General features: G+C 34.8%; 1 protein-coding gene across 1 annotated transcript in view; it reads right to left on the bottom strand.

Moving 5' to 3' along the window:
• Window positions 1-700: 700 nt before the first annotated feature.
• Window positions 701-27,962, bottom strand: part of LOC140329766 (probable cation-transporting ATPase 13A4) — a 28,731-nt gene continuing 1,469 nt past the window's right edge. The window contains 28 exon segments of the mRNA XM_072410157.1: window positions 701-1,141; window positions 4,734-4,814; window positions 5,733-5,821; window positions 6,186-6,403; window positions 6,916-7,087; window positions 8,648-8,720; window positions 8,830-8,926; window positions 10,099-10,208; window positions 10,683-10,725; window positions 11,286-11,365; window positions 12,851-12,976; window positions 14,076-14,239; window positions 15,256-15,380; window positions 15,785-15,902; window positions 19,269-19,425; window positions 19,536-19,616; window positions 20,597-20,747; window positions 21,688-21,749; window positions 22,007-22,195; window positions 23,047-23,204; window positions 23,354-23,524; window positions 24,313-24,435; window positions 25,075-25,156; window positions 25,403-25,537; window positions 25,745-25,814; window positions 26,449-26,529; window positions 26,615-26,685; window positions 27,081-27,227. Coding sequence (XP_072266258.1) covers window positions 920-1,141; window positions 4,734-4,814; window positions 5,733-5,821; window positions 6,186-6,403; window positions 6,916-7,087; window positions 8,648-8,720; window positions 8,830-8,926; window positions 10,099-10,208; window positions 10,683-10,725; window positions 11,286-11,365; window positions 12,851-12,976; window positions 14,076-14,239; window positions 15,256-15,380; window positions 15,785-15,902; window positions 19,269-19,425; window positions 19,536-19,616; window positions 20,597-20,747; window positions 21,688-21,749; window positions 22,007-22,195; window positions 23,047-23,204; window positions 23,354-23,524; window positions 24,313-24,435; window positions 25,075-25,156; window positions 25,403-25,537; window positions 25,745-25,814; window positions 26,449-26,529; window positions 26,615-26,685; window positions 27,081-27,227 — 3,396 coding nt within the window. The 3' untranslated portion in view covers window positions 701-919.

Here is a 27,962-nt window from a genome sequence, read left to right as displayed (position 1 = left end):
TCACCACTATGTAATAGTATGACAATGTTCCTGTGCAATACTTTATATAGTACCTTTGTACCTATGTATAGGTTTGCAATTAAACAAAATAAGGCCCAAGTCACACTAGTGATTTGCATACCACTCACCTACTTCAACATTCTCACTCAACTGCTGGCCAGACCAGTGGAGCATCACCTGATGATGCCATAGAAAGGGGGGGTCATTATTTTTTAAGGCTGAATTCTCACTGGGAGTGAGCATGCTGTGCATTTATTGAATCCACATGCCAGGAACTGATGCCTTTTAGGGAGATGCTTTACGATAGTGAATGAATATGGGCAAGCTGTCACGTATGCAGATGTTGGTTCTTTAAAAAAATCAGCACTGCCACGTGAGCACTCGGGAGGCTGGCAGGGAGCTGCATGAAATCATGCGATGAAGGTGTAAACAAAGTTATTCAAAAATTACACAATGATTCGAATAAGAAATTTGTTTAGCAAATTTCTTCAATGGGGTTAATTACCCTTGTTTTTTGCAGTCACTAGAGATTTTAACAATAGTTTAAAATATAATGTAATACGTAACACTAAACACTTTGCATTTGTAAATAAACACAACATTTAAATGTATATTTAAAAAAGTATCTTTATTTCTTATATACCAGTATAAAAACAATAATACAAAAATATGTATTACATATAACTAATTATTTGTCTAGTTCAAAAACAAATCCAATATCTTATATTTAACACAAAAAACTGTACTTTGTGTGCTGAAATGTTAAAAAATTAGCATGGTTATTATGCATGTATTATGTTTATTATTTTGTTTTCCATAGGATGTCCTTTGAAAAAGGAACTAAAAGGAACAAAACATTAAATATATGATGCAATAATCACAATATGCTGATAGCTTGGAGAATCATTCTCTTTTGGTCCTACTTAACAAATTCATTGTCTTCAAATGCCGGATTGCTATATACTTGTGTTTTGTCATCTGAATGTCTGATCACTGGTTTTGTACGGTAGGTCTGGTTGATTGGAGGCCAGCTCTGGTCCATTTCCACTGCTCTGATTATTTTCCTGTACTGACTCTTTGACTTATATGTGAAGCATTTTTTCATTAAAAGCCAAAGTTTTCTGTTTTCTACAATAAATTCCTAATAAAAAGAACATACATTATGAAAATATGAAATAAAACATTTGGAAATGTGTAATTAATCACTAATACCATAATAGTAACACCATCATATATTTATAGTTATACATTTGCCTGAGCACATTTTAAGGACTATATTATCATCAGATTGCAAAGGAATTACTGAAATAGTATGTGCATTTTTTAATGCATTTTTTAGTTTTGAATAAAATAGGGAAGGTTGAGACCCTTTGTTACGTTTTTATTGCTGCTACCCAGAAAAATCCCCTTTTTTTATTTATCCTGGCGACCATTGTCACCAAAACAGTAAGGCTATGTACACACATGCAATAATTGTTCTGTTCTATGGAGAGGGCAGGGGGAGAACAACGTAGCCGCACGTCTATTACGATCGTTTGTTGGCCATTGTCCATAGATTCACCAGGGCGGTCTTTCAAACGATGGACAACAAGCGCTGTACACACGCCAGATTCTGGCAGAATTTGCAGAACCATTGCACGTGTGTACCTAGCCTACGTTGGGAGAAATTCAACATTCGGAGTTACAGGGCCTTATTTATTAAAGTTCTCCAAGGCTGGAGAAGATACACTTTCATCAGTGAAGCAGGGTGATCCAGTAAACCTGAAATAGATTTCTCCAAAGTTATTTGCTATTTGCTAGTAATTGTTTTGAATCCTGGACCAGATTCATTCCAGGTTTGCTGGATCACCCAGCTTCACTGTTGAAAGTGTATCCTCTCCAGCCTTGGAGAGCTTTAAAAAATCAGGGCCACAATCTTAAAGTTTTTCTTTAAGTTTTTCCTGTTCTGTCTCTTTAAGACAGAAAACAAATTTACTGCATATACACTTTACCATTTAAACTAAACCCAAACTAGATAATATTTAATTTGTGTAATGTTGTATGACTGTTTTTCTTCATGATTTCAGACATTGGGCCACTTCCTGTGATGCACTGGGGTTGGTGCTTTGGGATTAGTTGCCCAATAATAGTGTACTGGAGAACATTAATGGCTCCAAGCAATTTAAGTACTGTGAAGATTATGCAAATAAGTTAGGGATAAATAATTCACTTGTTTAAAAATTTTAAGTGTTTAACATTGCAATTATTACTATTGCCATGAATAATATAAAAGGTATGATACTAATATCTCCTGTCAGGGTGAGACATAAACAAGTGGGTAATATTAAAATGAATTTATTTATTTTTTCTTTTGCTGCAGCTCTCCTAATCTACAATTTACATTAAAAAGCATTTAGTACTGTATAAAAAATGTGGTACAGCCAATGTTATCTTCCAACTATACCACAGTGTGAGTACTAAAGAAAAAACAGTGCGTCCTGTGGGTCAGTCCCCTCGCCTGATCTCTCTTTTTGTTAATATGGAAAGGAGAGACCTCTAGTACACCAACAGATCAGTTTATTTCTCCACGTCAAATCCATAATGTCATCAATAGAAATAAGCCAATAATGTTTGTTTTAAGATGAGATTAAGCAGAACAGATCACTATTATAAAGTGCAATACATTTATTATTCACATATATCCAGAAAAGAACTTCACATCAATCAGCAGCTTAATTCTGAAAGCTGGATCTCGTAAATTTCCCCTTTAGCATGGGATACATGCAATAACTCTACTTTTAGGGCTTGTTTAGACCCATACACCACTGCATGCTTGGGTATTTGCTGTGTTTGCAATACGCTATACATGTATGTATGGATGTCCCAAAATAAAAGGATATTGGCGGTACTTCTAATAAACTGGTTTAAATTAGCAGCAGAGAATACACTTCGGTTTATTAACAGAGATATATTCTCAGTAGGAACTGTTAAAGAATACCCTGTGGTTTAATAACTTCTCAATAAAGTTTGTTGTTGTTACAAAGCGCGTTTGATAAGAAGTTGGATTTATAGGTTATGTGAACTATTGTCTGCTGTTTAATTTTCAGGAACAGTGAAACCTCTATTCTGTCTTTTGTTGGTGTGTTGTGTTCCTTTAATGCATTAAACACCAGTTTTGTTCTTCTGATACTTGTTTGACCTTATTATTTGAATGTGTTAGTCTTACAATTCAAAAGAGTTGCACATTAGTTTGTGAGTTCAGTAATAAGATTCATTGGTGTCTGAACTAAAAAACATGTATTGAGATTTTGTTTTTTGTTTTATCCTAAATTTATATTATTTGAACATGATTCCGGTACCCATTTTATTTTTTCTGTTTTATTGTCAGCAGTGGTTAAGTTTTATTGCTCTGTGTTGGTGGGAATAATTAGAGCTTTAGCTAATAACTTTTTACTGCAAAGATCACCATTGTTCTTATCAGACTGGTGTCTGTGTATTGCCTGTTTATGGTGAGAAGGACCCTTCGTTCTATCAGGTATTTGTTCTTGTAAAAATGTGCATTCCAGAACAGTCTATTGTTGGGGTAAAACTTGTGTTGGCAATTTTAGCCTAGAGTGGCATAAATCTATCTGGCATTACCCCTTTGTTCTTGATTTTTGTATACTTAATATTTTTTTTTTCTTTAAGTGGTCACCCTGTACTTTAATATGTATTATCAGTTATCTAACAAGTTTTGAAATACTAAGTTGCAAATTCCAGGTACAGGCCTGTTGGAAAAGGCTTCCCTATCCACTTTGAGAAGGCTGGTGTCAGCTTACACTTACAAACATAAAATCATCCAATTTGCCTAAGATGCTAAATTTAAAGAGTCTCCATGGGCGTATGTGCAGGAATTATTTGATCCACAAACAAAGACGTGTAAAAAGAGTAAACAGCTAAAAAGCCTAGCTTTAGCAGGTCTGTATGCAGCCTTCATGACTATAAGCAGACCTGGTACAGAGTTCTAAAAAGCAAAGAAAATAGAAATGGAAAAAGAAAACCAAGATTTTTAAAACCAGGTAAAGTACACTTCCACCATAAATTAGATAATTAGAGCCTTTCATGAAGAGCAAGTTAAGAATTCTAAATCTGCTCAAGGAAAAATTATTAAATACAAGCAATTATTCAGAAAATTTGAGACCGAGTGTGGTCACATTGTTAGCGCTCACATGTGTGGTCACATTGTTAGCGCTCACATGTGTGGTCACATTGTTAGCGCTTACGAAGTGCCCAAGAGCAAATCACAGAAATTAAGAGAGGCAAACCCATCGACCATACGAAGTTCAAGCAGAGGGAGGCACAGCTAGTAAAAACTATTTCCATTCATAAAGGACAAGCAGCCTTAGCCCACAGCCTGGGCCAGTATAAAGCCACAGCCCCAACGTGTGCATATGAATTAGGGGAAGATGAAGATTATAAAGATTATTGGGAACATGAATCCCTGGAGCCAAATGCTCCTTTTCCAATTGCCATGGGATAAATCGCAGGTCAACAGGAAAATAGAGATGGCACCGTGATGATAGAGCAGAATCCCAGTGAGGATCAAGATCTATTAGCCAATGAAATAAAGGCAGAAGGGAAAGACGTGAACTCCAGGGAGTACCCTGTGTTCAGGTACAATAATGTCTTATGATGCCACTTCTCATCAGTGCAAGGTGAGGTGCTGGTGCCATCTGTAATCTAAAGTTTAATCACAGAAAACACAGAATACTTACTTCAGCTAAGAATGAAACAGCAATGGTAATCATCAGAATGATCAGAATAGTGGTTCTCCAAGAAGTTGGCATACACACAAGCTGTAAAAGAAAACAGATCTGAATAAATTACTTTTCTCCAGTTTATTAGTTCAGTATATGGATGTCTTCCAGTTAACAATAGCAAAAGCCCAAGAGTAGGGAAAGTTTAGAACCTCTACCAGAATGTTTTGCTTCTTTAGCACTAACTATCTGGAAGACCAAAATTAACTTCCCAGTGTCAAGAAATCTTACCAATGGAATCGCTTATAGCAATATAAGAGATATTGGGCCTGATTTATTAAAGCTCTCCAAGGCTGAAGAAGATACTTTTTCATCAGTGAATCTGGGAGCTCCAGCAAACCTGGAATGGATTTAATTTGCTATTTGCTAGCTCCACTGATGAAAGTGTATCCTCTCCAGCCTCGGTGAGCTTTAATTAATCAGGCCCATTAAGTCATAAAAAATGCCCCTAACATAGAGAACATGGACAATTAAAACTTGTCAAAGGTTACTAAATCTTTATCAGATCAAAACTGCTATTGTGTTGCACTTTATCATGTTCATCAGCCAAAACATTAAAACTGCTGACAATGTTAAAATGAACAACATTAATTATCTGGATACAATGGCCCCTGTCAAGGGTTTGGATATATTAGGCAGAAAGTGGAGTCAGTTCTTGAAGAATATGGTGAACCAGCAATGGTATTGTGAGTGCCCGGGGCTCGCTGATGTGTGAGGGGAGTGGAAGACTTTTCACTGATCTGTGTATGTTTATTATGCTGCTTGTAAAGATGCCTCAATTCTAAAAAAATTTTCCTTTTTCAAACTTGTTTTTTTGGAGGGGATCTTAAATACTATACATTACACAATGTTTATTGCAAGGTACTTGTTCAGGTACTATATTTTATTGTCTGAAAACAACCTTGCATAAACTTGAAATACCTTTATGGAAGCTTGCACAACAGTTGGCACACTTACCTCCAGCACTTTATATATACTGTCAATGTCAGCAAATAGAAGGAAGATGCAAACTCCAAGCTGGACTATCAGTACAACAGAAAACGGATCTGTGATAATAAAAAAAAAAAATTTGAAAACTTACAATATGTGTTTCGTGTATCAAAATAATTTATAGATTACAACATAAAAATACAGCATCCCAGGAAAGATTAAAGTTGAACATACAAGTGGTAATTTGATCATTCCCAAAACAATCCTTAAATCAGTCAATCATTACTTAAAATAACTCTTGGACAATGTTTTACATTTGTTTTTATTAGACAATGTTAGGTTAAATTCCTACTGGTGAGCCTTTATAAACCACTTCCTATGGTATTCAAACATTCCTAGGAGTTATAATTTAGCAAACCTTATGTCTATATTTTAAAACAGAATCAGCAAGCAAAACAAATATTTTTCAAATATACTTACAATTTGTGTATATAGGTTGTCGGAATGGTTTGCCCTTGGAGAAGATAAATGCCACAATTATACAGTGGATAGTGGTCAATGGCCACAGTGTGGCTGTCTCGTAGCTCTCATGGCTCATGTTCAGATCAAACCCAGATTGACTACTTGTTGTAGGTAGTATGGTGCTGTTAAAGGATGTACTGATGTTTGATGTACTGGCATTCCCAAAGATACAAGCTCTGAAAAAGGATACAGGATACATTTCCAGTTATACATATTTTTTTACAATGGTTTCCTATTAGCAATGTGCTCTTTAATACCTATAAATTATACATATTATGTACCCCCTATGTGAACTTGTGACATATTGGAGACAAGATATCATTTTCTTTGTCATTCACAAAGGCATTATCAAGATTTATGACAACATATCCAAAAATTACCTAATAGGGTGATCACAATTTTATTTTTCACCATTGTAATCAGCTTTTTTGTATTTATGAACCCTTTGAATTTGATGTTTACCAAATATCCTTTGTACCTTCACTTGAGTATGGTAAGTATCTGCTTATACTTGTGTATAAATTTTTGCAAAGGAAGTCATAATGTTTTATGTTTAATGTTCGGGTCATTTTACAATTTAATCAATAGTCTGTACACATTTTAAATTGTTGTTATACATTGTAAATGTAGTTTAACAAGCAAAACAATCATTGAACCCATAAAAAGTATCCCCCAGAGAGTCTCTTACCTGCTAGGATGCACAGAATACCATGTTTGCTGCTGGACAACAATAAATCCATAGACCTGTATGGCTGTAGCAACAATGACATGAATGACTACTGACAGCAAGAGGGGAGGTGACATCAGCTGTGCCGGAGGACGGTATGGTGCTAGTTTAGGATATGCATGGTTTAAGCTCACTAAAGAAAAACATTTAAAAGATATATAAGATAAATATAAATATATATTTTTAATACCATAAGCTATGCTCCAGTAGTTGCAGTTCTAACTTATAACTATACTTTAAATTTGCAATATTGTGCATATTTTGTGCTTCACTGGGGCTTTGCTCGTACAATCTGTATGCTTTTAGGAGACTTTTGTTGTCAAATCATTAACATTCAACCAGCAATTTCTTTTTTTTTACATGCTAACTGATAGAGGTAAATTGTCACTAGATGGCATCATTTATCTATTCTATTTTGCTGCATGCAGAAACTCCAAACACCTGTATAATGCTAGGGACATGAAGAACCAGCGATGTGCCCGGTTAGACTCTACTTCTGTCCCCCATTCTGTTGCATTGTTTGAAATCCGATTTAAATGTACTGATATTTTATGAGAAAATAAATGGAAGTGGCTGAATTATAACAAACAACTAAATATGCCTACAACAGTAAGAAAACCATAACAACATAGTACATATTACTTATATATGGAATGAGATAAAGAAAACAAATCGTCTGTAAACTATAATAAAGCTTTACCCTTAGCTGTGTAGTATGCTAACTGTAATTATTGGCTGCTTCAGTCCAATTCTGAAGCATGCACTGACCTATAGGTAAGGTCATACAGGGACATGTTTGAAAATACAGGTTGACATTCAAAAATCCAGGCATCGATAATCCGCTTCCTTCAGATTTCCGGCATGGATTTCGGCATGCATTTTCAAATCTACACTGTTTTCTGGAGGTGCCGTTTATGTTTTAAAGGAGCTGTACTCCAGAATCAGCTGTTGGGTCTTGCTTGCATATGCTTTCCTGCTCATTCCTTCTCATTTATTCGCTGCTCTATAGCCCCAATATGGATTCAGCATCCATTTAAAGGACTGTACAGGTAGTCATTTTCTGTTAAATATTTACAGCATATATAACTATATATATATAAATCCGGAATTTTCGAAAATCCGGCACTCCTCAGGTTCAGAGGTTGCTGGATTTTCGAATATCAACCTGTATAGTATTTTCCATCCTATCTTTTTCAAATTTAGATGGATATTGCCTGGACAGGATATAATCTATGTGCCCAACGCATTGGTGTCTTATCTTTATGTTTTCCAAAGCTTCCATAGTTAAAAACTGAAATTCAGATATTTTAATTGTGCAGGAAAGTAAGTAACGGTTAGATCATTTTGGATTTTTATTGTGATTAAATGTTCCCCTGGGAAGATTTAAGATTACTATCTGTCCCAGAGTCTACCAGAGCATTGCTGGGAGCTGCATCTACTTAGAGATAGTACGCACATCAATCAATAGTACGCAATCAATCATCCCTACAATGGGGACTCAGCAGTAAAACCTGAATTTCCACTTTAACATGCAGGCTATCTTACAATTATTTGGAAGCATTTGATTTTAGGCACATTTTGATTGTACCCCTTTGTACACTTTTGCTGCCTTCAAAAGATAAGCCACGGATATAGCTTGTTTGGAGTCGTAGGCAAATACAAGATTTATAACATGTATTGTACAGTTTCTTACTTGTCAAGCAGACTACAATAGTTACAGCCACATCTTGGACAAGAAGCTGATAGTTTGACAGGATGTTCACTTGCTAAAAAGAGAAAGAAGTGCTCTAGGTTTATAACTCAATTACAACCTAAAATGTTTGTATGTATATTCAACTATAGAAATCAGGCTAAAAAGATCAATAAAGTAATTACCCAGTAGAGTAGAAGTAAACAAACAAACTGGATCATGGCATAAAGAGTCATGTACTTAAAGACACAGAAAGAGGTGACCAGAGCAGCTCTCCCTTCCCTGTGAAGAAAGACAAGAAATCAATAATGGCTATGACACAATAGTTTAAACATTTTGGAGGAAAAGCTGGAGAAAACAGCTGGGCCTGCTATTACTAACATTCTAATAAGTATTGCTTGACTTGTATTCCTACCCTATGGCTTTAGTATTTTATTCACTCTCCTGGAATAATATGTAAGTTTTCAAGATCAGAGTAGAGTGAGGATTGTTTAGCTACATACTTTTTGTGGGTCAGAGACTCATAGGACCTGATTTATTAAACCTTTAAAGGATACACTTTCAGCAGTGAACCTGGGTGATCCAGCAAACCTGAAATGGATTTGGTCCAAGATTGAAAACATTTGCTAACAAATTGCAAACAACTTTTAAGAAATTATTCCAGGTTTGCTGGATCACCCAAGTTCTGATGAAAGGTTATCTTCTCCAGCCTTCGGAGATCTTTAATAAATCTCAAACCATAGTGTTCAACAAAGGAGGTCCAGCTGATAATCAGTGAAGAAGGTCAATAGTTTCAACTTTCACAAATTCATAGTGGTCTATTCACACATGATTCACATATGAGTGAATAATGGGTTTAAAAAGGGGTTTCCTTGTGTGGTCATCTACAGCTGATGGGATTCAATTAACACTTTCCTATGGGGCTAGCTTCCAGTTGCATCCTCATGTGTTAACTGTTGTTAATGCACTTAAACATGTAAATATATTTAAATACATGTAAACTAATGTTAATATTTATTATTGCATGAGATGTTAAAACTGATGTCAGAAAACATTTTTGTTTTTCAGTCTCTTCAGAATGCATCTGCATGTCAAGTCCAACTTGTGTGAAATTACACAAATCCAAGGGACATCCTGTGTCCCAGTATAGGTGTAAACAGCACACATCCCTAGCAAATCTGTCTTTCTGATGGACGGTTTACAATGCAGATTTCAGTAGGGGTTGTGACAGTGTCAATTCTATTTAGCAGTATGCATTACTTTTATACAATGTGCTTTAGAGGCTGACGCTCATCTGAAATCATGAGTGTCATGATATTACAAGTGAGGTGCCACAGACAGTAACAAAAACCCTTTACAGGTGTAAACTTTTAAATTGTGTTAAACTATTACTTCTACTATTTAGCAAGGAATTCTATACATAAAACTGTAAACAAATAAATGAGCAGGCCTACTTGATAAGTTCTGGGATGCATCCTATGTTTGGAGTACGGGAAGTAAATGGAGAGGCAACGGAAGCTTCTTGCTCAGAGAGTGAAATGCCAGCATGAGCCACTTTAAGAGCCTGGAATGTTTACAAAAAATTGTTATTTTTTCAGCACTATTGTGGAAACTCTGTTTCTAATAAGTCTGTACAATAGCAAACAACATCAATACAAATTACTACTGAGGATCTCCAATTAAAAGGCCAAAAATAAGTTGAAAATGTTATTGTCTTATTTTACAATGATTATAAAAAATTAGATGTGATAATCATGCCAGTTCCAGAAATGACTGGTGATAACCAGTAAGCAATGTTTTACTATTTGCATCAGCGATTTATCCTCTAGGTGTTTTTCTAAACTTGTTGTGTACATAAATGACTGAGAATTAGGTAATCAGATTTGTTCTGGATTATAGCTCTTATAGAAGGGAGGAAACTTAAGATATCTGATGACCTTAAATATGTCAAGACAGCTGGTGAGTCTGAAAACATGCTGACTTCTCTTAAAATAAATTATTCATAGAATAGAGAAGAAAAATCTTAATTTATACTTACACCACAGTCATTGGCCCCATCACCACACATGCACACGTAATAGCTGTGGAGACAAATTCAATGGTAACTACTTTTTTTTTGTAAATGCATTTTCAAGCGGCAGGTGAACTAATTCTGCAGCAGGTAAGGGCAGTGAACTAATTCTTTTAGGAAAGATATCATCTTAGCTCAAGACAGAAAGATAGGTTAGTTTACAATAATCTGTATTTAATAAAACACCCAAAGCTTTGGTTCCAGCATCACCTCCCAGGGTGACTGGGAATGTACTTCCTAAATTTGTGCTCTTTAACTTTCTTTTTCCTTTATTACAGAGACAATCACATTTAAACCTCAAGAGCTGGTTTAGGATTAATCTATGCAGTACATGAACATACAGCCCATTCAAGTGCAATTGAAAAAGCATCTAATTATGTCTGGTCTTGATTTTGTCCTTACTATGTTGGCACAGCATCAAACAAAAGTCATTATCCCAGTCGTTTTCATACACAGCTATTTTGTAAACACTGTAAATCTTAAACTGTTATATTTGTAATATTATACATGTGTTAATATTGCACTATAAGCTCTATCAATAAACTTTTTTAAAAAAATCACAAAACGTACTTTAGCTTTTGGAATTCTTCTATTAGACTGGATTTTTGCCCAGGCGACATTCTTGCAAAGATGGCCCCATTTACCAGAAGCTGCAATAAAGCACATATGATATACATGAAGTGGACATTATAGTGAGCCAATAAATATATTTCTAGCCAAAATTTCCTCTTTATAAACTTTAAGCTAGACTAGATCTAGAGCAAAAAGTGATGGGAAAGTCAACTAGTACAGTTTACACTAGAAGAGATTTTGGGCAAAAATCTTTCAAATGGAACTATGACCTGTATAAGTAGGAATATTATCTGACTTGTTTTCTTTTCATATTATGTCTTTAAAACAGAAAGAACTGGGACAAGAAACAAACAATCGGAGGAAAAAAGACAGAATACAGGAAGAAAAAATGTGCTGTAATCTACTGTAGCCCAGATTCGGGAGATTTTTAACAATTTGCTATTTTCTGGGTAGAGATAATGAATAATTTTTCTCACTCAACTAATGCTAAGATTAAGAAGACCAGTTGTATACATAAACATAACACCTTATTGTTATTTTTGTAAATTTTGGAATGGGTGAGGTGAGGTTTGAACCCAAGCTGGATATCAAAATAGGGTCCAAGATGTAGGGTCATGTAGGCCAGGCAAATGTTTCATTTTCTGTTGCACGTACAGCAATTAAAAGATCCCACAAGACCCATGAATTTCTCACTCTAACCAAAAAAACAAAATTAAGAAAAAACGAAGTTTGTGTGGACTTCAACTTACATCAATCCACAACTTTACATCTATCACAACAAACAAATGTTCCCCCACCAACCCCCTTTATATGTATCTTTTCTGCAAAGATATTCTTTTCAGGGTTAGTCACACCTATACACCTATATCCTAAAACCTAAATATAGTTACATATCAGCTAGGGTTAAATAAATAAATGTGGTATTTTCAAAAAAAACACAATGAATTTGAATTAATAAATTATTTGTTTATATTATAACATTCAAACTGATGTAAAAACTATAATAATTTATTTTGCCTTCCTGTTTTTCTTTTGTAGCATCAACAAGCATGAGTAAAAAGTGCAACAGAAAACATTTTCTGACCACGAAATTCCATAAGAAAAATAATATTGTATTGTGTCATTGTGTCACACCAGTAGATGGCACTGTGTCCTCATGTAAAGTGTGTAACAAACGCTTATTTTTTTTTATTAGCGTCTGATACACACTTTACTTGAGGACACAATGCCATCTACTGGTGGACAACAAAAATACACAAAATATATTTCAACCTGTAAAAAGATTTACAAACTGAGCATATGTGATTACCTTTAGCTTTTCAATAAATGCTTTCAAAAAAACACATCATGGATATATTTTTTTAGGTACCTTGGTTTATATTAGGACCGGTTTATATTTGACCTTATCTGATATATACAGTTTATATAGTTTTTAATCATTTTACAGGTTTTACTGGTTGGTTTAGAAAATTTTTAGTGAACTAAAAATTCCTTAGGAAACCAGGTTTCTGTCAATTTCTAGTAAAGATTTATTATGCTCATAAAAACCCCTGGAAACCTACTTTTGGTAGCAAACTTTGAAAATGCTCCAAGACAACTTGATATGTCTTCCCGCTCATGGCAAAATGATAGTCACCTTGTGCTTCCTCTAAAATTGTTCTTCCTTCAATATCAATATTAAATGATACCTGCAAGACAAAACGTTACAAAATATATTAGGTACAGAAAATAGTTCTGCTTAAACATTTAGCGGTGTTACACTTAGGGCCCCATTTATAAAACAGGGAATCTGACATTCCCTCAAACATTCCCTGGTGGGAATCAAATATTGCTTTTGAAACACATGGACCTGGAAGATTCCCACAACAAAATTGTTTGAGCGAATGTCTGATTCCCTGTTATATAAATAGAGCCCTTAACTTACCCTGGTTCAGCAGTGGTCCACGGCTCTAGCCCTGGTCAGGAGAAGGACCCTGCTGGGGGATGCACCAGCCAGAGCCGCAGACCATGTTCCCCTGTATGGAAGAGTGGTTCAGGTATCAAGGCGTTATTCTGGGGGAAGTTACTGAATGACACATGGCTCCCCGCGCATTGGCGGTCTGTAGTCTGTGGATTTGGTGGTCCCTGAGGTCCGAAAGGTTGGCGACCACTGCCCTAGATTTCTTCTGGTTTTATTTTGAAGCTAACAACAAAGTTATAATCTTATAGGAATGGTGTAGTGTTCATGTATATTACTTTGGAAGTTGTTTTTGATTTTTGTTACCACATTTTGCTTACTGTTAGACAAGTCTGCATGCTAGACATGGAAATAATTCATATGCAATATACAACGTATATGAATTGTTCCCATTTGATATTACAAGCCTCTAGGTGGAGCTCTAGATTTTTCTTTAATATTTCCTGGGATAATCTAAACAGCATTCCTGAATGAAGACAGTTTGTTTTTAAAAAAGTTGGAAAGCAAAAACTCAAAGGAACAAGGGAACATAAAGATAAGTGACTCAGGAGTAACTCACTCTCCTACCTCATCCCTGTTATAATCATATAGAGCCCTATGGAAATGCATCTCAATGTGTCTCAAAGGAGGGAAAAGCTGCTGTCTTTAAAGAAACCCTACGATTCATAACCTGAATAACTTTGTAATAACTTAGTTATAAATTAAGATTGTATATAAACAATGAAAATGCAATATGGTTGAAAAAACATTAAAAAGTTAAAAAAAATAATAATAATAAAATCAAAAACATAGACTATTGCCTATAACAGAAAATAAAGGAGGAAACATACTTTGGTATCACTGGGACTGTGTTCTTGGCTCTCAACTGGATGCCAGGAGATCTTTGCAGAGCTCAGTCCAGACGGTTCTTCTGCCTGTACAAGGATAATATTGCTGTTCTCAGGAACCAAACCCGATGTCTTTGCCACAGTTATGGCTGTTTGCAGATTATCACCTGTAATTCAAAATACATTTTATTGTGATGTCAATATTCTCATTAATTTGCAACTCTGGCATTTATGTCTTTATGATCTCAAATGAACGGTTTAGGCAAGAAGAAGAACTTCTATTTAAAAATGAGAATAAGTGGCAATGTAATCTTAGCTTACCAAACGGGGGGGAAAAATAATTATCAAATTAATAGTGATCTTACTAAACCGTAGTTCAGTGCTGGGATCAGGTCCTGTAGCACTCATCTTGAAGAAGATGTCAAATGGGGTTTTGGATGCACTTTAAATGGCCCATAGATTATGGAAATGGCTGAATATGTAGACAAGTTACTCCCAAGTCAGTTTGGTGCTAGCATAGAAAGGCTACATTATTCAATATTTCTCTGGATTTTTGCTATGTTAGGTGTACTGCAAAAAGCAGGCAAACGTCTCCTTCAAAACTCTACTAAAGCTAGTTATTAAAATGTAAAGTTATTAAACAGGATTTATATAGCGCCAACATCTTACGCAGCGCTGTACAATAAATAGCGGTTGCAAATGACAGACGAATACAGACAGTGACACAGGAGGAGGAGAGAATGAGAGGGCATCACCTTTATCCTTGGGGGCAAGAGTATGAGTCAACCCTAAAAATAATCCAGCCCTAAGAATGATCTCAAATCTATTAAAGAAAATATTTCAGCCTTACAGGCTGTACAAGACTTTAAAATTATTTTAAAAAATCACAGCTGCAACAATGCATGCAGAAATTTGAGGTGCATAACAAATAAACAATTGCAGCAGTAGGTTCCGAGTTTAAATATATCAGCTGGGACACTATCTGTATGGAGTATAATAATACAAAAAAATGAAAGTGTCAAAACCTATTTTTTATACAAAAGGCTTTATTTTGATCTGGGTGCCATTGGGGAAAATTCTCTTTATTTCCTGCTCAGGGCTTACCAGAACAAGTATTCCTTTTGCGTAGATATGAACTTTAACACATAAAATATATAAAGTATAATAAAAACCTGTAGGTTACCAGTAATCATGACAGTCCTGATGTTGGCAGCGCTCAGTTCTTGCAGAACCGGTTTGGTTTCAGGTTTTAATTTGTTTTCCAATATAAGCAAACCAAGAAATTCCAGATCTGATTCAACATCCTCCCTGAAATAAAGGGAAGTTCAGTTATCCTTGTGTGAAACTGAACAGCAATTACTTTTTGCAGATACAAGTAATATTTATGCCAGTTTAGCAGATTTTTTTTATTGCGTATGGGCAGGATGTGCCATTTCTAGTGTAGGTGTGTATGCTTAAGCTGGTTATAAATAAATCTAGTAGAATGAATCAGAGATACATATATTAACACTTCACTATTGTATATGATCTGTAGCTGGACATATTTATTTGTAATGCAAATAAGTGTAAAATTCCAAATAAACAGAAAGGTGTTATTTTGTATTAATTAATCCCATCTGAATTATAGGCTACCATCATCTTAATAATGTTGACATTTTGCATTCTTCAGGACAAATTAGCTATAAACAACATTTATACTGTGAACACCACACCTGATAAAGTTGCTGTCACTCCTGAGCTTTTCTTCTTCTAGTACTTTATATGCCAGTCCAATAACTCGTAATCCTTTCATGGTGTAATATTGAAGTTCACTAGAAAAGCCTTTTGGAACTGCATGAAAAAGAAACAAATGTAAATATTTTTTTTTTTAAAGTTAAACTTTATTTTAAAATATATAAACTCCACAAAGGTATACCCTGTTTTTTTTCTCCTGAAAAAGCAGCAACTCTTAGGTGCGAAAAGTGTAGAGATCAGACAGTAAAAGTCCTTTACACCTTTTATACATTAAAGCTCTGATAAAACCTTTTTTTTGGTGTAAAAAAATTCTTGGTGTAAAAGTTAAACAATATATGTAACCTCTGAAGGGACTGCAATCTCACAATAGGTTTCTTATGATTTAATGCAATAGGATGTATTTTGTATGACTTCTTTTAAGATCATGAATGTACATGACATAGGTAGCTTGGAGGCTTAGCCTTTACCCCCTCCCCCCTTTACCCCCTCCTTAATGATCACAGAGACCCACGCTTGGAAAAAATGGCCTTTCAGGCCGCTTTATTAAACCCAATTTAACAAGTTTTCTATTCAATAATTTAACATCCATAACATAAATTAACATATTCTTAACATAACATAATTTTTCCAGACTTGTACCATGTTCAACAAAACCCCTTCCAACCTGTAAATCCTTCCACCCTACCCCTCCCTGGTTGCAGGTCCTCTAATGTCTTATTCCCCACCATCTTCCCAGAGGGCTACCACTCCTTCTGTTCCTGCTCCCAGCCGCACCGCACCGATTCAGTAACATCCTCCTCGCCCGTGCGTAGCCCCTCCCCATTTTTCTTTGGAACACCTCCCCCAACTTCCTGTATCACTCTGAGAGTCCCCACACCTAAGATGGGTTCTCCCACTTCCAAATCATCCTTGTATCTCATACCGCCCCTGAGGACCTCAACCGCCATTCCTATGCTATCACCAGTCATCAAACGCCCAAAAAGTATAGGATGGGGGGAGGGAATCCCAGTTCTTTGTCTTACAAAATGGCTGATGACCACCCCCTTGTTGAACTTTATAAAACCTACTATCTCCTCCTTTTGTTTTTTAATTATTGACCAATCCAACGTATCCCCTTCTTAACCTCACTCCCTTTGGGCTCCCCCCTCTCCCCCCTGTCATGCAGTCCTTTCGCCTATGCTCCCTTTAGTCACTCCTGCTCCAGGTCTTACTCATTTGGCCTGATTTAATAAAGCTCTCCAGGACTGGAGAAAATACACTTTCATGAGTGAACCTGGGTGATCCGACAAATCTACAATGGATTTCCTAAAAGTCATTTGTTATTTGTCAGCAAATGTTTTTAATCCTAGACCTGATTGATTCCATGATTACTTGATCATCCATGAAAATGTATCTTCTCCAGTCTTGGAGAGCTTTAATAATCTTTTTGATCTGTTTTTATTTACATTTTTGAATGAATTTAAATGAATTCTGACTCGTTATCCTAAATATTTCTAATTGCATTCATTTTACTCTGAATATTATTTAGGCTGACAAGGGTTGAACCCATGAAATTTAAGTATTTTTTCAAGATTGTTTTATCAGTTTTCTAACAAACTAAAATGTTTTGTTTTTATTTATGAGAGAAACATTTTCAATGTCTATTTTGATTAATTAATTTCATATTGTGTGTTGTCTTTAAAAGACCAAGCAGCTTGAATTTGTAGATTACTTCCAAATAATGCTGTGTTTTAAACTGACTTGTGAAATTCAAAATGTCTTGGCCTGTAACAACTTGATACGTTTGGGTTTCAAACTATTAGTTTTTATTGTGGGGGTTGTTGGTTTTTTTTTCAGTATATTTCTCCATCGTATTACCAGTGAGCCAAGGAAATAGCTGTGCCATAGTTATAATTATTTTGGATATTCAAGAGCCACCTCATGGTATAATATTCAGAATGTTTTTTATGTGTTTTTGATCTATAGCAGGTGCATTTTATTTAAAATGATGCTAACATCTGTTTGCAAAATCACTAACAGAGGCCCCACAGATGTTTTTTACACCACTATGGCCCAGGTTTCATCATGAATTCTGTGTAAACGGGTCATATAATCTTACCTGACAAAAGCTAAAAAGGGGTATGGGCTGTCTATTTGTTTTGGGAAAACTGGTAAAGAGCACCTTGTTACTTGGGAGCTGATGTTTGGATAGTGGCATAAATTTAACAGATACTTAGTTTGTTTTATGCGTTGGACTTGCTAAACAAAAACTTATTGTATTGAACATTGTGTTACTTGCCAGAAGGGTGCCTCAATTTCCAACCCCTCCCCATTCTGAAATATGACAGACTAAATCTTTCAGTTCACAAACAATATCTTTGTTATCAATTTCAGGCCATAATGTCTCTGATGGATAAAGCTGAAACACAACCAGTTGATCCTCTTCCATTACAAAACATATAACATTTAACCATATACAGTGTGTGTATGTTTGTTGCATAAATTATATATATATATATATATATATATATATATATATATATATATATATATATAACAATCAGTGCTACCTGTCTGAAGAGTCACCTATCTGTCTGTTGAAAGGAGAATCTAAATATTAAAACTTTTCTCTAGATGCAATCACATAATGAATGACCACCTATAAAAGTTTCCATTTTTTTTAATCACTGAACAACAACAAATGTACTTCTAAACTGAAGGCATAAAGTGCATATCTAGGCATAAACCTATATATGCGCTTTGAGAGTATATAGCTTGAAGGTATTTTCAATTTACCGTCTGCTTGGTCGATATCTTGGTCGATATCTCAATGTTGTGATCTTTTTGCTATAAAAGCTAATCTAACTTTAAAATATCAATTATGAAACAAAAAGAAGTTGAATTTTATTACTAGGGATGACCAATAAAAAACAGCCTAAAAATCAATAATTAATAGAATTGTTGATAGATTTGGCTGGTTAAATGTTTTCACCTAAAGTCATCTAACTGCATAATACATGGCTAGCCTAAACCATAGAACACCTGACCCAAGAACCTGCACTTAGCAGCACGGTGGCTCAGAGGTTAGCACTCTGGCCTTTGCAAGGCTAGGTCTTAGGTTCAAATCTCAGCCAGGACACTATCTGCATGGAGTTTGCAGGTTCTCCCTGTGTCTGTGTGGGTTTCCTCCGGGTACTCCGGTTTCCTCCCACATCCCAAAAAACATGCAGTTAGGTTCATTGGCTTCCCCTAAATTGACCTAGACTACATTAATGACATATGACTATAGTAGGGACATTAGATTGTGAGCTCCTTTGAGGGACAGTTAGTGACACAACTATGGACTCTGTACAGCGCTGTGTAATATGATGGTGCTATATAAATACTGTATAATAATTATCAAATTCACTGGATGTAGTTCTATACAGTTACACTATAAAGTTTCTATCAAATGATTTGTATTTCCTTAATAATATTTCTTACCGCTGTCTTCTCTGCAGAATTTAGTCACCATCTCAGGTGCTCCTTTCATATAAACCACAAGTTTGTCTTGCCCAACCTCTTGAGTGATGACAGACATGCGTTGTAAACTAGAGGAAAATGGAAACTGATGGACGATGGCTATTCCTTCTGCTGGTCCCTAAAGGATTAAAGAAATTATAATTGTAAATATATGCTTTTTTCATGCATAAAAACTAATAATATTTTACAACCTGTGCCATTTAACAGAGAATAAAGGATTAAACTCACAGAACTGCACACTTGCCCAGGCTTTACAATCAGGCTAGATGATGTAGCTTCATTATTTTCAGAACTTGACTGGTTGAATTCCTGTAAAAAAGGTAAAAATAGCTATGACTGTAAGCAATGCAAAGAGAATAATGATGTTTGTATTGATCATTTCAGTAACCCATGAACAATTTAGATATTAGTCTGCTATGGTCAGGTCATTTAGTAGATTATATAAACTTCACCATGGGTGGAAAACATCACCACTTCTTCTTTCTTTACCTAATGCAGAATTGTTGAATACTTAATTGAAACATGCTTTATTGCCTATGCTACATATGAAAAATATTTGTATTTATTTACGTAAAGCAGAACTTAGGTTCCACTTTTAAATTTTGTGACCAGGCAGAGCTTTATTGCAGAAAGGGACAGGCAATGTCCCTTCTGCAATAAGCATTCTTATCTGCCTGATTGGTTGCTTCAGCTGTCAAAATTTGCTGAGCTGCGCACCAATATACCCAACAATCCTGGGTATATAAACACTGTCATCTCAACATGAAGGTGGGTAAACAAGTGATATGTATATTATCTAGCTCTATCTAATAAGGTAGATGTTGATTGTATGTATATGCTGACTGCTGTGTATGGTTGTAGTTCCTAATGTTTCCTGAAGAAGCGGACTTTATCCATGAAACGCGTTGAAAAACATTGTGGGACCATTCCTGTCTTCATATGTCAATCTCATGTTGGGATACCAGTTTTTATATATTTTTTAGATTGTATTTATGTTATAATAAATAAAAATATCTACATTTTAGATGTTTTTTTATGTTTGAGGTTAATAATGTTAAAGTCCCAAAAGTTCCTATGATTGTCAATAAGCCAAACCATTTACTGTTTCTAAATATATATTGGGATGTGGCTTTATTTCTAAGCTTAGTCACTGGCTGGGCACCATATTTTGTTATTATTTTACAACAATTCCTTGTGTAGCAAAGATTGTTACTACATCATTGTTGACCTTCTACTACTGTCTGTATGTTTGTTTTCTTCATTTTATTTGAAAGAAAAGACATCCTTACCCATTGTGTGCTTTCAAACATTTTTAGATCCAATGGGTCTCCTTGTAGATTTCCATCAATAGAAACTAAAGAGTGGCAGCAGCTCAGTGCTCCGAGAAGAGGACTCCAAGGTAAAGTCTCACCTGATGTAAAGTTAAAAATTTTCTGGAAACTGATGAAGATAGAAAAAAAACACATTAAGGAGGAGGTTTAAAAAAAATATGTCATCAATTCACTGTAGGGACATTTGCTGTTGAATGAAAGAGAAATATCTTGAACTAGATTTACTTAAAGAGGTTTGTCTTTGACTGTTTGATTTTCTACATAGATAACATTAATTTAGGCCGTCCATTTTTTAAGACTTTTTTTTAAAATTAAAGACACATCACTGCAGTAATTGGTGGTCATAGCAAAATGGCATGAGTATCCCATTTCCATGAAATAGCTTTTTCGGTGCAAAGCACATTTCAGTTTTTAAATAGAATTTCCATAGGGGTTAAATTGTAAATAAAGTATTATAGCAATTGAATAAGATAACCAGTGTCTCTTGTAAATTAAAAAAAAACATACCTAAAGAAAAATATAAAAGAAAATACCATACCATTATGACAAATACTCTTCATTTAACAAATGTGCACAAAAAATTTATTCGTTTTGCATTCTATTTATTGTTTTTAAAAAGCCATAAAAAATGTTTAAAGCAAGTCCATGACCTCTCTATTGGCATGTACTGTAAATAACCCCATTTTTAAAGTTACTTAAAGATTCAACAAAGTCAAGTTTTAGTTTGCTTCCAAAAGCTTAAAAACACCTAATGTTTGTTAACCTTAAAGGGCTGGAAGACTGCTAGGATTTTGGTATCTTGACAAGTAGTAGTTAAAAAAACAAGATCTATGTGTCATTGAAGCTGAATTTTTCTTGAATGTATAAAGCTATAAAGGTGAATTGAGTTGTTTTACTCTTTGTTGAGAATATGTAAGTACTTGAGTGTACGTAATCTGGATAGAGGGTCTCTAAAGCAAACATATAAATACATATATGCTTCCACTTCACATCAGTGTCATACCTCATTTGCAAAATATTGAAAATGTTCACCAGTATATGGAACCTACCAATTCCCTTGAGAAGGAAGCACTCCCCAAAGATCTAATCCATCTTCTGTTAAGGTACCCGTCTGCCATAAAATATAGTTATAAAATATTTGTTATAACAGTTTTACTATCAAAAATTGTAATATTCAATTCATTGTATTTGAATACAATTCTGTACATGAATCAAAAACAAAATGTGTATGAATTATACTATAAAGTGGTTCATGAAGTATATAAACAGGATAGATATTATAATATAGATAGATAATCTATATACATACAGGATATACTACACAGTTTAAAAAATATGATATAATATACCAGAATATAATTCCCTTACCTTATCAAAACAAATAATATTCAGCCGACCACATACATTGATCCTTTGAGGACTGATGCAAAATATCCCTTTTCTTTTAAGTCTGCGCTGAGCATACATGATCCCTGTAGACAAAGCAGCTGACAATGCTGGAGGGACCGCAGTAGTGATAATGATCAAAGCTTTGATCACTACTTGAGTAGGAGACTCCTAAAAGACAAATAGATGTAATAATTTATAATACTGTATACGTTTATGGGTCTGATTTATTAAAGCTTCCCAAGACTGGGGAAGATAGACTATCATGGGGGAACCTGTGTGATCCATTCTACGTTTGTTAGAACATCCAGGTTCTCCTATAATAGTCTTTTTTCTCCAGTCTTGGAGAGCTTTAATAAATCAGGTCCAATATGTCCATATATTTAAGTGATCTTATACTACGTATATTACTGAGACTCAATTGAATTAGCAATATGGCCTTTGATGATGTTTTTTAGTTCACTTTATCTGGGTTTTGCATTTGTATATGTCTATGGTAATGTAAAACTCAATTAAAGTAAGTGAACCGCAAGTCAAATGCATCTGTCAATGAATTCTGAAAAATGTTTGAAGCATGGCAATGTGATTCCGTTGACATGATTTGTATGGTTTTGGGAATTTTTAATCTCTTTAACATATATAAACAGTCTCCTTGGGGTGTTGCAAATACATTTTAGATGAACAGTGGAAGGCAACTGAAGATCTTTTCATGATCCAATCAATGAATAAAAAGTTTATAGCCTTGTACAGATGTCCAATAGATGTCAGACGATTGCCGCTGGAAAATCATTTTCATGATCGTTTCCAGTGACAGATGAATGAACTAGCACCCATACAACACTGTTTTGTTCTAAGGACAATTGAGCAGGACCCCCCTGTGCTGTCCTCCATTGAAATACATAGTGGTCGTTCCCAACCGGTTGTCTCATTTGAGAATCTTCTGACATGTGTACATAACTTAAGTGCTGAACACTACAAAATGGTGACACTGTAATACAGATCCTATTACTGTTATTTCTTACCCCCCGCAAGACAAAAACAGCCACGGTGTAGATTGTTCCAATGACAGCAACTCCGGCTAAAATCATTAGGAATCTGAACGCATCTCTATATAATTTAAAGTTCATGGGTTTGGGATACAGGATAGATCTGACCAATTCCCCTTTAGCGGTATTAAAACCTGTGCATACAAAAAGAAGTAATTCAAAAGAACATATTCAACAAATATTCTCTATGGATACAAATAATGATTCTACTGTTTAAATAAACCTTAAAGAGGCATACATGTACATTTTGTCTATGAATTTATTATTAAAACTTTCTACTAACCAGTTTTTAGAACAACTGCCTTCACTTGCCCATTGCTGGCGGGCTTTGTCTGAATGACTTCTGTTCCACTAAACAGAATATGCCTTTTAAAATCCTCTCCGCTTTGCACCTTCCATGGCATGTTATGATGATTGTTGGGTAGAGGAGTTTTAGAAACAGGAATACTTTCACCTGTTGGGAAAAAACAGCATCCTGGCATTATTAAATCTTGAGTATGGTATCTTTGTTAGTCTACAGCAGATGTTTGGTTTCCTATGTACACTCCGGAAAAATATAAACTTTGATTGTACTTTTTACGCAGTTTGCATAGAGCTATAATTACAGCATTGTGTAAGGTCTAACCGTCAGCTAGAACACAAGCATATTGCAAAAACCAACTATGCTGCAGGCTTATTTCAACTTACATTCCTTCCATAAACAATCTGTTTAATGACCAAGAGGCGTGTGTCTTATATTAGCAGTGCCGCTAGCTGTTCAATGCATCAGCACTGAAGTATATTTTTCTAGTAAAGTAAGTGGGGTGGGGGCATTGGTAATAATGCTAAATTACAATACAGTACCTGGAGTTGTTTATTAAAGTGTGCATTTAAAAAGCAGTGAACTTTAACTAAACATTTACTGGGAGCGAATCATTAACTGTCAATAAAAATCATGCCTTTGGAAGGTTCATATGTAGTGAATTCCTGGTGAATATAGGATTTACAACTTTGCTTATTTACATCTCAGTGCCGTGTTTTAATTGGCTAGATAAAAACAGTAGATATATTACAATCATCATAACACTTATTTGTGTTTTGAGTTTGTATTTTTACATATGTAATGGTCCTACATTCTAAACATGATACATCCAGTTGATGTTCATTCATTCTGGTAAAACTAAATTTTAAATAATTGTCATTCAAATGTATCATATGCACTGAAAATATTAAAGTCTATCTTCAATAAAAAAAGCTATATACCTGTAAGCATGCTTTCATTCACAATACATCCTCCATTAAGAAGTATGGCATCACATGGCAAGAACTGCCTTTTTCCTGTGAGAATGATTACATCCCCTGGCACCAAACACTGTGACTCTACTTCTTTACATTCTGCAAAAAATGTATACAAGGCATGTAAGAAAAATGCCCTATAAGCAAAAACATATAATTGTCAGTGTAGACATGGTGGTAGCATTGTTGATAAAGCCATGTGTTTACCAAGTCAATAATGATTTTGACCATGTGTCTTTGTTTTTTATTATTTTAAATACTAAACTCTGTGACTATGTTACTGCATACCATACATAATATTCTCACAATTACATTTCATATTAAAGTTTGCCCCTTTAAATCATAAACCAAATATTAAGGATTACCAAGGAAACTGAGAGCCCAAAGGGTTCAAAACCAGATGCAGTGCCTGGTCCAGGGATAAGCTGTAAATGACATTTTTTGAATTTTTTTTTATAAAGACAAGGACAGCAATAGAATTGTGACCAAAAGAAGTTCTAAACCTTCCTTCCTCTTCTGGAAACGATGTCCCAGTTGGAGGATATCCACCCATTTTCTGTTTTGTTTGACACCCATGAAATAGGAAGTAGGAAAGGCCTCCTAAATAGAGATGCTAACAATAAAAACAATTCACCTGTTCCCCACTAACTAGAACTTAAAAAAAAGTTAATCAAAAGCTCTCTTAATGCTTTACAATTTTCCCCTACAGTATTTCTGAAAGTTAGTAACTTTACATGCCTCCATTTCTTTGGCGAATGGCCACCTTGAAACTGTTGTTGGATTTCACCAGGTTGTGAAGTTTCACAGATTCCTGTAGATAAACAGGTATACATTTATTTTAATGTATATTTTATTTTACCAGAGGAATATTAGACATGTTTGAATTTGTGTAAGATAACATTGAGGGATCAAGATATCAAATACATATAACATAATACATATAACAGATATGAAATTAGTGTTTAAACAAGTGTGGAAAAAATAACTATATCTTTGTAAAATGTTGTAAAGCAATACTGAGTAAAGACATGTCAGTGTTAAGTTATTAGGCATTTACCTTTCTTAGGTCATGAACTGTAAAGATGATGGAAATGAGAGTCATTATAATAACAGCAATTGAATATTCGATGAAACCCACTGCTAACCACAGAGCCAGACTGCAAGCTTCAAAGGCATAAAAGGGGTTTAAAACCTAAAATAGGAGGAATGTGAAAAAAAATGAACAGTATTAAAATAAAGCAAATACCAAGTCAAATAATGGTAAATTAATTAAAGAGATTTGTACTCTCTAGGTTTTGTCATTTTTCAATATATTGAATGTGCATCCAACTGGAATATAATATATGATACTAAAAAATATCAAAATTTGCTCAGTCGACTGAAGCTACAGTATAATTACCTCTTTGAACAATAATTTCCAGATTGGTTCAATGTCAACCTCAATGGCATTTGATCCACATATTGTTCTTCTGCAAAAAAAAAAAAAAAAATTGTATATAATAAAAGCTATGAATATGATCAATATCAGTGGTCAAAAATAGTGCTGCACATGGCTATTAGCATTTTATAGGTAGCTCCTTTCAGTGACATCTATATATATTACTAGGGCTTTGTCTGCTGAGAAAGACCAAAAAAGTCAAAATGCACTGAAATGTTAAAGAAGTATTATTTTCTTTATCCGGGAAATTTCCCAGTCTTCTCTTCTGCTCATAAGTGAATTCAAATTTCACATTCTGCAAAACATAGTCATTCTACTATTTGTTTTGGTGATGAAATTGAATTGCATTGTAAAGGTTTAGACTGAGAAACATGGAGGAACATGAGTGAAATTCTTTTTGAATTTTAATTTCTGTGTAAGTAAACATAGGTATAGAAAAGGCTCACAAGCATCACCTGACTGTGGTTTTAGATGACTTATATTTTTTTATTTTGGAGTTAGTTAAAGTGGGTGGGTGAGGGTTATCATTATCCTAGAGATCAGCTTTAGCCAACTGCATTGGAATGTCATGGACATGGGGGTTGGGGACCCCTGGCACAGAGCATAGGAGGTTAACAGCTCACTATTGTTAGAGTTTGGATTTTAATTTTAAAATATGTTTTTACCTGATGTTCTGTTCTTCACGGGTCAGTCCAGATCCAAATCTTGAATGAATGTCATTGCAGGTCAGGTTGTCCTCAAGAATTCTTAAATATAAATATAACTATAAATATTGGTATTATGTTTCTAAAAATTGACTATTCAGATATTTACATACATGTGCGTACTTACCCTGCTTTCTGAAATTGTTGTGCTTCTTGATCCCAAACATAGGTGACCTTTTGCACTTTAATCAGTTTGACCTAAGATTGCATATAAAAAATACACATCCTTAGAGTTTTTTATTATTGTAACATACCACAAAGCTAGAAATATTATAATATATGGGATATAATATATATTATATATATGGGATTTTAGAAATCTTTACCAGGAACTGTTTTTATTAGTATGGTGGCTTAAAGGTACTCTGGTCTGTGCAGCGCTAGGTCCCAGGATTAAATCTAGGACAGGACAATATCTGAATTGAGTTTGCAGGCTCTCCCTGTGTTTTGGTGGGTTTCCTCCAGGTACTCCGGTTCCTCCCACATTCTAAAAACATGCAGTTTGGAAATCCACCAAATATTTTCTACTGTTATAAATAGGTTTTATATTCCCCTCCTACTGTAAAGAAGAAAATCAGTAACTGGCAACTTACCTTAAGATCTTTTTTATGAATAGCTTTAGTAATAATAGACTTGCCATCAGCAATCACTGGCTGGGAAGTTTTTGTGTTCATTGATATGTTTAAATCCTGAAGCTGAATCCATTGTATTCTTTTTCTGAAAAAATGTTCAAATTCATCCTGAAAAAGAAACAACCATTTTATTGTTTAACAAGAATCTTGTACAGCATGCATATATATGCTGGCATTTAGTAAATCCTTGTATACAGGTAAATAGTTTGCTTATAAACAAGTTTGTGACAATTTAACCATAATTAAAAAAGGACCTATAGTAATATGCTTGCTTGTCATTTTTGTTTTCAGTGTTTAAAATATATTTGTATGCACCTTAAAATCCTTAATTTGGCTTTTCCCTTAACCTCTTCATTGCTGGTGCCATGGAAGTGAAAGGAATGATCAATGATGGCATACCTTCTGAGCACCCTGCTCCTCATTCAGAAAGTTCCACAAAGGGCAGTGTTCCTCCCTCTAACATCATCCAGTGAAAATGTTTCCCACTGTGTTCAATAATATGGCATATATGGTTAGTATTGGACACAGTGGGGGGCTTTTTTAATGGTAGGAGTGATCCCTGCTGTGCAAATCATGGCCCTATACCTAGAACAAAACAGCCAAAGATGCCAGGAAATTAGATGGCACCATGGAAATAGGAAGAAAGGATTTTTTTTTTTGCAGTAATAATAATTGGCTTGACTTTTAGCTTATCAATGTGGGATAAACTTCTATTATGATACAGTCTGATACTTATGGCACCAGCATGTAAATCACTTTAGAAGTTATGGTTGGGTTGAGCTTACATTTTAGGATTAGACTAACATAATAATATTGAAAGTAAAACTATAAACAGAAGATTGT

This window comes from Pyxicephalus adspersus, chromosome 4 (assembly GCF_032062135.1).
Source record: "Pyxicephalus adspersus chromosome 4, UCB_Pads_2.0, whole genome shotgun sequence".
NCBI lineage: Eukaryota > Metazoa > Chordata > Amphibia > Anura > Pyxicephalidae > Pyxicephalus > Pyxicephalus adspersus.
This window is presented reverse-complemented; position numbering and strand designations above follow the sequence as displayed.